The 12,041-nt window shown below is 49.7% G+C and overlaps 1 protein-coding gene across 4 annotated transcripts; it reads right to left on the reverse strand.

The window, feature by feature from the left end:
- Positions 1 to 188: 188 nt before the first annotated feature.
- Tp53inp2 (tumor protein p53 inducible nuclear protein 2) lies at positions 189 to 8,083 on the reverse strand. Of its 4 annotated transcripts, none has more exons than XM_021149041.3 (4): positions 7,874 to 8,083; positions 4,605 to 4,779; positions 3,900 to 4,068; positions 189 to 3,502 (listed from the first exon to the last, which is right to left on the reverse strand). In XM_021149041.3, the coding sequence occupies exons 2-4, from the start codon at positions 4,726 to 4,728 to the stop codon at positions 3,250 to 3,252; spliced, it is 546 nt and encodes a 181-aa protein (XP_021004700.1). In that variant the 5' UTR covers positions 4,729 to 4,779; positions 7,874 to 8,083; the 3' UTR covers positions 189 to 3,249. The 4 variants fall into 4 exon arrangements, with proteins under 4 accessions (XP_021004700.1, XP_021004674.1, XP_021004691.1 ...); XM_021149015.3 differs by having other exon boundaries at positions 3,900 to 4,188; XM_021149032.3 differs by lacking the exon at positions 7,874 to 8,083 and adding an exon at positions 6,967 to 7,803 and having other exon boundaries at positions 3,900 to 4,188.
- Between the last annotated feature and the right edge of the window lie 3,958 nt (positions 8,084 to 12,041).

Raw genomic sequence — 12,041 nt, forward strand, 5'->3', positions numbered from 1 at the left:
ACAAGGATCTTCTAAAAATATTTTATGAGTCAGACCCTATATTGTCCTTTTCTAGTGAACTATTTGTCCTCTTGCTTTCTTGTATGACAAAGGAGAGCAAAGATTAGCCTAATAATAGTATCCTCTGCCTTGACTATACTTGAAATTATAGTGTTTCTCATACTTTAGCTCAGCTGAGGCAGAAAGCATAATGTGCTTTAAATAGATTTTTATTTGTTTATATTATTTTTTCTCCCATACAGGAATAGCATTACAACCTAACATTCAGAATCCTGTTACACACATACACAGGCATGCCACATGACCAGGTCGAGGTGGTTGTGTCCTTGAGTCTGTCGACACATCACAACATGGTCAGTCAAAGATTCTTCACTTCAGCCAGTCTCAATACAAAACACCCAACAGAGATGCACTCAACTTGTTGGTTCCATTTGGAACTAGGTGGTAGGGAAAGAAGGTATTAGAAGCAGGCTGTGGTTTGTCTGCGTTCAGTCCCCTCACACAAAGCCACCCAGGAGCTCTGGTAGGGTCCTTGTTGCACCTAAGACGTTATAGGTCCCAGCAAGTTGATCAGAGGGTTGCAGGCTGGGGGGGCAGGCACACTCCAAAACAGCACCAAACCGCACTCACACACACAGTGCCTGCCCTGCTGGGGCTAGACTGGCAAAGGTTAGAAAGTGACACCAGCTCAAGAGAACCACTCAGACTTATTGGAGAAAGCTGCAGGTTGCCCTTTGATGTAATTGGGACTCACTCTAGAAACAGGTCCCTCTGACATCCTTAGTTTTGGCAAAGTGCTGGTAGTACTGACTTTAATACAAACTGGTACAAATTTCTCTAGGGTCTCTGAAACCACAAATCAAGACAGACTCTCTAACCTCCTCCTGTCTAGGGTTGCATAGGACTTTATGAATTCTGGTTCCCTTGTGTATTCAAGTTCTGTGGTTTAAGAAAAAAAAAAAATCCTGAAGCATGCTCAAGGTGAAAGGCACATACACAGTCAATACAGTATGACAGGGTCTGATGCTTCAGGAGTCAGACTAGCAGGAGACTGAGTAGTGTTGGTTCTTAGACATCTATACACAACAAAAATATTGCCACACTCAAATGCTACAGCATCTATAGGAAAGTACAAAAGAAAAATAAGCCTTGCAACCAGATGAGAAATCGGAGGGGTCTAGAACTACCGGAGCTTTGAGAAATTAGGTCAGGAGCGAGGCCTTCTGAAATTTGAGCCAAATGCCCTATCAAGCTTCCTACAGCAGCAGGATCATGGACATTTGCCCAGGACTGAGCCTAGGCCCCAACTGGCAGTGAGGAGTAGACAAGAAGGGCAAGAGGGAGCTTCAGCTCTTAAAAATGCTGAAGATCCTAAGCTGGCTGGGAAGTGACCCTTAGGACAGTTGGAAGAGTAAGTGTACTAGGTTGTAACTGAAGAACTTGGGACAGGAACAAGGTTATCGACTAATAGGGCCCTAATAAGCTAGTGTAAAATTTTGATCTGCTTATAGTTCCCATTTGGCTTACTGGGCTAGGAGACCCTAGCAGGGCTTCCTCTGTCCCCATCCTGGGGACATCCTCTCCCACCCCACATGAAGCCTAGTAAGAAAGGATCAAAGAGGGCAGCTACTTTTACCCTCGTAGGAATGCAGTTTTCTCCAACCCTGGCTTGGCTCTGAGGCCTGAAACCTGGGATTGGAGGGAAAGGGAAGACCTGTGTTAGTATGTAACAGGAAATCTAAAGGTTTTAAGGAAGGAAGAGCACACACTTAAAAAAGGACAGCTAGAAAGAACCGGAAACAACTTGGGGCATCCCAAGAGGCTGTTGCTGGTGTCTGAGCCCCACCACAAGAAGGAAGAAGCTGGCAACCCCATCCCTGTGCCCTACCCAAGAATTCCTTACTCCAGATATTGAATTAGAAAGGGGGGAGGGATCATAGGGCACTCAGAGCCCTGTGGGAGAAGACTCTTGAAGGCCCTGAATCTCTGTAAGAAAAATTTGGGAATTGGGACAGTGAGGCTCCTGGCCTCCTCGACCCAGGAGTGTTTATTATCCAGCCATTTTGAACAAAGTATGAAATATAAGGCCAGAGGCAAGATGAAGGCAGAGCTGTCAGTCTGGGGATGGCTTTACCTCATAGTTGTCCTCCTTAGCATCATGCCTCCTCATTCTTGCCTTGGGGTGTGTTTCCTTTTCCCTGCCTGGAAACCCTCTGGCCTGCATCTCTCCTAAGCTAATTCTAGCACCTTGGGCATATGAACAGAGATGGCCAGGATGATGGGGCCTTACCCAGCTTCTACTCCTGGGGTGGCATGACAAGGTAAGGTGACAAGGTACAAGCCCTTCGGACTCCAGACTCACAGGGGCAAGGGTGGGTAGGGGTTACTCCTGAAGGACAGATTTCAGGGGGGAAAAAAACTGGAAGGCAGGATTATGGGAAAAGGAAATGGGGGCAGACTCCAGGCTCAGGCCTAAGACCAGGGCTTAGCTCCTCTGACCAAGCACAATACCAGCTCCCAAGATGCCCTGCTCCCTGCTACTTCTCAACCCACCTGTCCCCTTCTGTGGCTCCCACTAGGCTGCCCGTTTCCCTCCATTCCCTTCACCTTATCTAACTTACAACTCACTGTCCTCTTCCACATACTTAAACTTTCTAGGCCTAAGCAGCAATAAGGAGCCCAGCCCCTAGGGCAGAGAAAGGGGGAAAACTGAAATCAAAACCCATGCCTGATCCCTGACTACAGGGTGAGGACAATGGCCCAGGCCTGGCAGGTTGCACCTGCAGGATTGGGAGGGAATTGCCAGGAATGAAAAAAAGGCAACAGGAGTGGGAGCAATCCCAAACAGAAGAGTAAGTCTTGGAAAGTAGGAGCTGAAGCGGAGAAGGTGCCAGGTTAGAGTGGGAGAGGCTCTTAGGAATCGGGTGGGCTAAGAGGGGAAAGGTGAGGGGGCGAGAGACAAGAATAGAGGTCCTAAAAAGCATGGGAGAGTGGGTGTGGGGAGTGTGAGGGTGGAGAATCAGACACTGAGAAGGGGGGAGGGAGGATGACCCAGGATGAGAGAGGTTAATAGGTAAGTTAGACTATAAACAGGGAAGTAGAGGGCCATCACCCCACCTCAAAACTTAGGAAGGAGGGAGGTTGTGGTATCCAGATGGAGGCGGGTGGACCCTCAACACCCTCGAGCAGCACACTGGCTGCTGCAGAGGAGGCGGATGGGACCAGGGATTCGCGGTGCAGCAGGGGCGCTCAGTAGTTGAACTGGCGCTGGCACGGCTGGTAAATGAAGCTGCCCTGGTGCTTGGGCCGGCGCGAACGGCTCTCCCGGGCGCGATTCTGCCGTTGCAACACTTTAGCACTCAATGTGTGGCGCTCAGCCCGCTGTCGGGCTCTCTGCACCCTCCGCACCTGGCCAGCCTTCTCCAGCAGCACAGCTCGAGCGGGCATAGGAGCAGCTGCGTGGTGCAGGGCCCTGGGTTCCCGGAGGGCAGGCGCCAGCTCTCTGCAGAGACAGAGTACAACTCTGTCAGAGGGGGAAGAGATCAGGGTTGGCATCCCACACCCTATTTCTGCGGGGCAGACCACTGAGGGGTACAAATTCTTCCTTTAATCACAGTTAGAGTTGTGATTAAGCGCCTGGCACAGGTAACCAGGCAGAACAGGGAAAAAACTCTGACCCCCAATACAAGTCCTACTCTGATTCTGTCTGGCAGATCAGGCTGGTCCCTCCCAACCCTCGGAGCCAGGGCTCTCCCAAGCCCCACCTTAGCCACAAGACCACGCCTCTTTTTCTTCTGTGAGCCTTGGTGACAACCAACCCAACAGCCCTTTATCCCAAGGACACGCCCCTGCTAGTCTCCTAGACCCTAGCCTCCAGTCTCCACCCTCAACCCACTCACCCATCGCTGAGGTCCTGATCAGGCAAGGCAGCTTCAGGGTGAGGGGAAGGTGGCCCAGACTCCAGCACTATGGTGCTGCCGGTGACATAAACGGACATGCTGGGATGCTCAATGAGGAGGTCCTCCAGTGGATTGCTCTGGAGGCGGGCAGGCCCAAGGCCGGGCCCCTCTGCAGTAAAACAGGCGGGAGGGGTAACAAACCAGCTCTCGTCCATCAAGGAGGGCGCGGGTGGAGGGCGGCCTGCAGGAGCAGGCGAGGCCCCGGGGTCGGGAGGAGCTGTATAGCTGTCTATAGGGTGTGGGAATGGGAAGCCATGCAGAGGAGAGGGAGCAGCAGGGTGGGACACACATACACACACACACACATATCGGACACAGGGGATGGGGAGAGAAAGGGCATCGTTAGTCAGACCTGCACCTCTGTCCATCGTGCCCAGAGAGCACCTGAAGGCCAGGATCCTTAGCCCACCGCCCTAGGTGTCCCAGGTGTATGCCCCAACAAATGGCAGGAGCCAGAGCTTTCAAGAGAAGGGTCTGTGTTACCTCACCTCTAGGCTCACTGCTTCTACTTTACTTTGCCCAGTAGGCCTAGGGGGACTCCAACATCCAAATAGCCCTCTTCCCCTTCCATATTGCAACGCCTCCTGTCCTCATTATGTTCATAGACTAGGGAATCAGAGTGCTGGGTCCTGACTCAAGCCTCACCCTGTAGGTCGATGATGAGCCATCCATCCACTTCATCCTCCTCAGAGACAAAGGCCCCCGGACAGTTGGAGTCTTCAGGAGGCGCAGGGGTGTTGAAGAAAAGGCTGGTGAAGCGCTGGAACATGGTCAGCGGGTGAAGCAACCTCAAGGGGGCGCCCTATGGCAGTTCAAAGACCTGAGAAGCATAGAAAGACATTAGTAGAAGCAGGAACTAAAGTCAGCCCTTCAGTTAGTAGCTGGAGACAAGGCTATAGCCCCTAGCTGCCAGAGCAATGATAACAGAGAAGCTCTTGGTGTGTGTGCTTTTCTGCATTCAGTGGGTGTTCCTGTATGCACTTAGGAAGGTGTTGGGTCTTTGTTTTCTCATCTGTCAAATGACAATAGTAATACCCTAATAAGAGTTAAATGAGTGAAACACTTAATGACATGTTTAGAACAGTGCCTGAGCACACAGTAAACATTCAATAAGCTAATAAACTTGGTGTTATGACAGGGTGCTTTGGGGATATGGAAGAAGTGATATATATGACCAAGCTTTGCCAGGGTAAGTCTCTAGAGGAAGATACAGCCAACCTGGGCTTTGAGGAGTAAATAGGAATTTTCCATTAAGGGAAAAAAAGATTGTCCTTATTACCATCATCATAATTAACATCCCTGTGTCAGTAACATACAACACTATACTAAGAAACCTGGTTATTTTTCCTTATGTCCTCACAGTGTGTGAAAGGGCAAGCCTGGAATCTTAGGACTTAGGGAGTAGAGGCAAGAGGACAAGAGTTCAAAGACATGAAGACCTCCTGTCTATTATCCTAGCACTTAGAAGGTAGAGGCAGGGGGATCAGAGTCCAAGTCCTGCTTAGGCTACATAGTGAGTGGGGCCCTACCTAAATAAAATTGTTTCTGGCTGCATAAGATCTTGTCAAAAGGAGTGGGAGGAAGAGAGAATGTTTTTTCTGATAAAGAGAGAAATAAAACATGGCCCAGAGAGCTGGAGAGATGGCTCAGTAGTCAAGAGCACTGACTGTTCTTCCAGAGGTCCTGAGTTCAAATCCCAGCAACCACATGGTGGTTCACAACCATCTGTGATGGGTCTCTTCTGGTGTGTCTGAAGACAACAACAGTGTACTCACATGCATTAAATTAATTTTAAAAAAAAAAAAAGGCCCAGAGAAGTAAGATAACTACCTAAAGTCTCACAGCTAGTAAAAGACACAGGTAATATTTGAACCTAATAGCATCCATAGTCACTATAGTCTACTACTGTCTAGATTAGGCATTTCTAATTTGGTAAATAGGACTGTGTCTAGGTATATTTTTTTTCTAGGAAAACAAACAGTTCTTCTACAATCTTACCATGAGATTGGGCAACCCTCAGATGAGGAGGACCTGTGCCTACAGGTCTGCCCCACTACTCTAACTCCCCTTTCCCCTAGACTCTTGTTCAAACTCAGCATCACTAGCCAAGAGAAAGAATCCTGACCAGTGAGACCACATGTCAATGATAGACAGTGGAAGAAGGAAGCTGTCAGATCCAGGGATCCCTAGAGGATAAACACAAGCATTGGACCAAGATCCAAGCCTTCAGACCCAAGCCTCCTTCCCTGGACCAAGACAACAAGTCTTCTGTTCTAGGAATGGAGACATCAAATTGGGAACATGAATCTACCCAATAAAGCTATAGCTTAGTGGTGGTGTGGCAATGCAGAATACATACAATCAGAAAAACCTCAACAGGTAATATCCAAAAATATAATACACAGGAAACAGGGAACTCACAGGCCCTGGTCTCCGGTCCCTGTAGATATCCTGGCATCAAACTTTTGCATGCATTTCCCGGGGTTCACATTGTGGGCCAGACCCTGCAATGAGCCTTTCCAACTGTTGACATGTCAAGTGAGAAGCTCCCTGGTGGAGATCATACAGAAGTGAGTGACAGCCAGCTATGACTGCCCCCCTCCTTTGACCACTAGGAGAGCCTCCTGGGTTTTCTTTCCTAGCCTGCTGGCTTCCTGGTTCTCAGATTCCTGGCTCTGCTCCAGGAAGAACCATTCCCTTTAATACTACAGCAGCTGTGCCTAGAATAGCACTGGAGGCCTAAGCCAACCCTAGCCCAGGCCATTCTTGAGCGACCCTCAACCTGGGAAGGACTCCAGATCTACTTACTTGGAAAGTAAGAAACATCCTTCTGTCACTCTGGAAGCAGCCTCGGGAAACAGCATAAGCCCTGCAATCACTAGTGCCAGGGAAGGGTCTGGTTCTCCCAGCTGACAGCTCTGATGGGAGGCCCACAGAGGGAACTCCCAACTCCCTCTCAACAACATCTGCCCTGGAGACACCTGGAGGCAGGCAACTAGTGACTCACCTTTCTGTGGTCAAAACAGCTGGGAGACGGCCATTTATTGGGTTTTGAAGTAGAAAGAAGGCAGAGGTGGTCAGGGCCTTGTAAGAGACCCAATTTTCAGAGACCTCCTGGGAAAATGTCCAGGATCATGAAGACTGAAACATCCCATCAAATTGTGGTTGGTGCTGAACCCAAGATAGGGTCCTCAGTAGATGTATGCATAGCTTGTAGCTTCTACTTCAGCTACGGAATCTGCCACTTAGTGAGTGTGATTCTAATTGCCTGAGATCTCTAGTAAACTACGTCTCTCTGAGTCTCAGTTTCATCTTCCGAGGAGTGGGGTTTAAGACCCTCAATATTTGTAGGCTGAAAAATGACATCAACTCAGGCTCTGCACACATGTCAGGGATTAGAAGGATGTTATTATGTTAGGGGGCGGAGCCTGAAGACAGAGGGGATCCGCTACCATCTGGTAGTGTCTCCAGGACCTGGAGTCTGAAGCTCCATCTACCTACCACGCTCTCAACTTAAATCGAGCTTTGCTGTCCGACCCTCTCTCAGGTCGCAAGGAAAAAACAGATGAGAGGACTGACCCCAGGCCCTAGATTAGCCCAGGAAACCGCCGAGTCCCTTCGGGTCCCGCTTGTCTTTCAGCGTCTCTTCAACCCTCGGCCGGCCGGGCACGACATAGCGCCCACCGGGTCACCAGAGGACAAGCACCCAAGCAAGCCTGGAAGGCGGGGCTGGCCTTGGTGACGTCTCAATGTCATATGCAAATAAAGCAACGTCATGGCCTACCGGCTTGGAGCAACCAATAGGGAGCCAAGAACGCAGCTCCGGCTGCCGCCGGCGGAGACAGACAAAGAACGGGAGAGGGGGGCGCAGGGCGTGTCCTGGGGGTGCCCCCAGCCCCGAGGTCGGGACTCACCTGGGGCCGCTGCAGCAACCGCTGCGCTGAGGTAGTTGTGCGGCCGGGCGTCCCCGGGTCGCCGGTGCTCACAACTGGAGCCGCATACCGGGGACGGGCCGAGAGACGGCGGGGCTCCCGAACGGACGCCCGGAGCTGCTGCGGCCGCTGCGCCCCAGCTCAGGGCACAAATCCGAACGCTTCAACAGCTGATTGTGACGTCACAAAGGGGCCCGCCCGCTCGCGTCAGCGGCCGTCGGGGCGGCAGCCAATCACAGGCGCCGAATGCTCTTTCCCCGCCCCTCCGCGGTTTGCCAGCGGGTGGCTGTAGCCCGGGAGCTGCTCTAGGAGCCTCTTGTCTGAGTGGAGGTGACGGCCCGAATTCCCTGCCCCCAGTCACCCACAGACCTCACACTGAAAGCGACCCCCCTCAATTCTTCCTCAAGAATCCCACCTCGCTGCTTTTTCCGCACACATCCCTGCTCCCTCACTTGCCCCCAGAGCTCCGCACATCCCTTCTCCTGCATCTTAGGTGCAGGACACTCACCCCACCCACCCCCACCGCGCTCCATCTGTAAGTCCCTTTTACCCTCCTTGTCCTTTACCCCACTTCTCTACACTGCCCTTCTTGCCTGCTCTCCATCCTCTGTCTTATTCCTACATGTTTTCTGTTTTTCCCCGCTCCTTTTTACGGTGGGCTTGAGCGGACCTTGCTCCTTCCGCGGTTACAAAGGAGCACCTGCGAGTGTTAGAGAATTGATGGGGCTGACGGGAAATCTGGCCAGCGTAGGACTTGGAAAGAAATTGCTCTAAGCTGAATAAACATTGACCTGGAGACAGCTCGGCTTAGAACGTTTACATACCTTATTTAGTCCACGTTGCTACCGGAACAGGTCAGGGGGGGAAAGAGTGACAGACAGGGCAGGGATTGTTAGTCCTGATTTACATGTGGAGAAACTGAGATTACATGTACCTGCCTTTCATCCCACCACTTGGTAAGTAGAAATGGGTTCAAGAGTTTGAAAGGCAGCTTGAGCTACAGGAGACTCCGAGGGAGGGGAGGGAAAGAAGAAGGGGCACCTACTATTGCTTCTTCCAGACTGCCAGATGACACTGAACACCATATGCCAAGCACTGTGCTGCCTTTTAATCTTCACAATAAACCCAAAAGGTAGGCAGCATCCTCCTTTTACAGTTAAAGAAACAGACCAAGAGAATCTAAGCAACTTTCCGAGGTAATTAAGGAATAGTCCATGGCAGAGCCAGGAGTTTAACTCACAGGTACTACTAGCCTTGACTCTGATCACCCCCTACACCAGAGGAACTGAACTCCAGGGTTCTAAAGGGAAACCTGGCTTCCAGTCCTGCTGTCTCAACCTGTGTGATTTCAAGTTAAATCCTTACTATTCTGGGCCTTAGTTTATCTGTCACACTGCCATAGATATTCACATTTAGAACTGTGGTTTTCCAGACCCGTCATCCTCCGAGACTCTGCCAGGTTTGTGCTCCAGGCCCCAGCTCTTGCAATGGCCTGTGACATACTTAGGGGATTTCCACGGCTAGAGCGTCTGAGTCTCTGGAACAGACTTGGGAGATGAGGTTCGGAGAGTTTCCCATCTGGCCAGCAGGAGCTGGTTCAGAGCTTCATGCTCTGGTGATTTCAAGAACCCTGCCCCAGCCTGGTCAGAAAGCCATTAGGAAGGACTGAACCCTGCCAGGCAGAGGAGACAGCCAGAAAATAATACCCAGAGGCTTGAGGGGAGGTGATTAGCACAGTGCTCCTTACACTAGGGTTTCCAGGGTGCCCTCATTTGTGCAAACCTGAGCCTCTGCCTAGCACAGCCACTTCCCACTAATCCCAGACCCTCCCTTGACCTCCTTGCTGACAAACTAATCCCTAACGTGTCCCTCCTGTTACACCCCTTGTATGCTCTAAAACTGTATATTCTCACAAAGCCCCACAGTCCCAACAACTATTGATGGCTCTTCACAACCCAGACCGGCTTCTTGCCAGCAGCTTCTCCTTTCCTCTTGGTGTACCCTGTGCTAGCAAACCTCCTTTGTCTTTTCAAAACTCGCTCGTCCCCATGAGTTTGTTTAAGCTCTCTCTGTCCAGATTGCCTTCTCTGAGCCTTTCTAACATTCTTTCCTGTCTTCAAAATTAGACTAGTATTTCCCAGGGGAGGCCACTCTTGTGACAGTAATGACTTTAATGGACAGTCTCATTTGTTTTTTTCAATAAATGAAGTAGCTGAGTATGTTACTTGCACTTGTAGTCCTACCTGCCCAGTGTCTGGGAACAGCCTGGGCTATTGTGAGCCAGAGCACACATGCTCTGTGAATGTGTGTGTGTGTGTGAGAGAGAGAGAGAGAAAGACAGAGACAGACAGAGAGACAGACAGACAGACAGACAGACAGACAGACAGAGACAGAGTTTTACCATGGCTGGCTGGCTTGGAACTTGCTATGTAGATCAGGCTAGCCTGGTCTCACTGCTAACCAACTGCCTCTGCCTCCCAAGCATTGGGATTAAAGACATGTGCTACCATACTCAGAGAGACCCAATTAAAAATAAAACATCTGACTGGATGGGCTATTGAGAGGGCTCGAGCAGTTAAGAGCACTGGCTATTCTTCCAGGGACCAGCTGGGAGTTCAATTTCCAGTACCCACATGGTTGCTCATGACTGTCTAAAATGGGGTCCAATACCCTCTACTGGTATGCAGACAGACATGCAGACAAATCACCCAGACACGTTCAGTAAGTTTTTAAAGATTGGCTGGAGAACTGGCTCAGCAGTTAAGAGTACTGAGTAGTCTTCCAGGAGACCCACGCTTGACTCCCAGCATCCACATGGCAGCCCTATAACCATTTAACTCCCAGGGAAGCTGATTACTTTTTTCCTGGTCTCTCTGGACACCAGGCATACATGTGGTGCACACTCATGCATATAGGCAAACAAAACATCTATACACTTTAAAATAACTAAAAAAAATACTTTTATACACCTCATTCAAAATATTTTTTTAAAAATCTGAAGCTGTGCAGTGGTGGTATCTTAACAAGTGAATGATTGGCATCCCAAAGATAGGGTCTTTGTCCACATATTGTCCCAATCAGGATATATGTCATATTTGACATATAGGGGATTTTGATCAAAGGCTTAGTCATTGTAGCCTAAAGCCCACAGACAAGAGTCTGGCATAGGAATCTCCCCATGGACCAAAGTTCTGGTTCCCAAAATCTAGAGACTAGGGCTCTTGGCATACCCTCTGGTACCCTAATTGACCTGTATTCTGTTCCCAATATTGGCTGTACCCAATGTTCAAACTGCTAAGCCAAATTCCAGTCTCCTTGGGACTCTAGCCTGGATCTGGCAACTATTGAAAGGGGGCTGGGGCTTGGGCTTTAGAGGTATAGCAGAAGCCCCAGTACATGATGCCCTAGCTTTAATCCCCAGTACTGCCAAAATAAACATGTAAATAAAAAGGAGCTGAAGAGAGGGCAGGAGAAATGGCTCAGCGGTTAAGAACACTGACTGGTTTTCCAGAGGTCCTGAGTTCAATTCCCAACAACCACATGGTGGCTCACAGCCATCTGCAATGGGATCCAAGGCCCTCTTCTGGTGTGTCTGAAGATAGTGACAGTGTACTCGCATATATAAATTAAATAATTCTTTTTTAAAAGAGGTGGGGAGCTGAAGAGATGGCTCATTGATTGAAAGCACTTAGAAAGAGGAGAGCTGAAGAGATTGGTTGAAAGCACTTGTTCCTTTTTCAAAGGACCCAAGTTTGGCTCCCAGCACCCACTCAGTGACTCAGAACCATTTGTAACTCCAGCTTCAGGGTATATGACGCCCCCTCCTGGCCTCCATTGGCATCAGGCATGCATGTTGGTATGCAGACATACATGCAGACAAAACACCTATATTTGTAAAATAAATCTCAAAAAATATATCATGCTATGAGCCTTCCCTGAAATTTCATATCCAATCAGACAATCCAGGGATGTATATGAAGCTATCTGTGAACAAGTATCACAAATGTGTAGATGGGTTTACACCCTTGGGACAAGCAACTGCTCATGTCTGTCTAACCTAACTCATTCCTACTCATTCCTGAGTAGGAGCACCTGCCCAATTTTATGGGCGTTAGGACTGGAGGTCAAGAGGCCACCCTTGTGTTCATGT

This window comes from Mus caroli, unplaced genomic scaffold (assembly GCF_978045245.1).
Source record: "Mus caroli unplaced genomic scaffold, Mus_caroli_1 scaffold_2, whole genome shotgun sequence".
Lineage (NCBI taxonomy): Eukaryota > Metazoa > Chordata > Mammalia > Rodentia > Muridae > Mus > Mus caroli.

Coding starts and splice junctions, on each gene's coding strand:
- Tp53inp2 (XM_021149015.3), bottom strand. CDS start 4,728: ATGTTCCAGCGCTTCACCAGCCTTTTCTTCAACACCCCTGCGCCTCCT. Junction 4,189..4,604: donor GCTCATCATCGACCTACAGG/GTGAGGCTTGAG, acceptor CACACCCTATAG/ACAGCTATACAGCTCCTCCC. Junction 3,503..3,899: donor GATCAGGACCTCAGCGATGG/GTGAGTGGGTTG, acceptor CTGTCTCTGCAG/AGAGCTGGCGCCTGCCCTCC.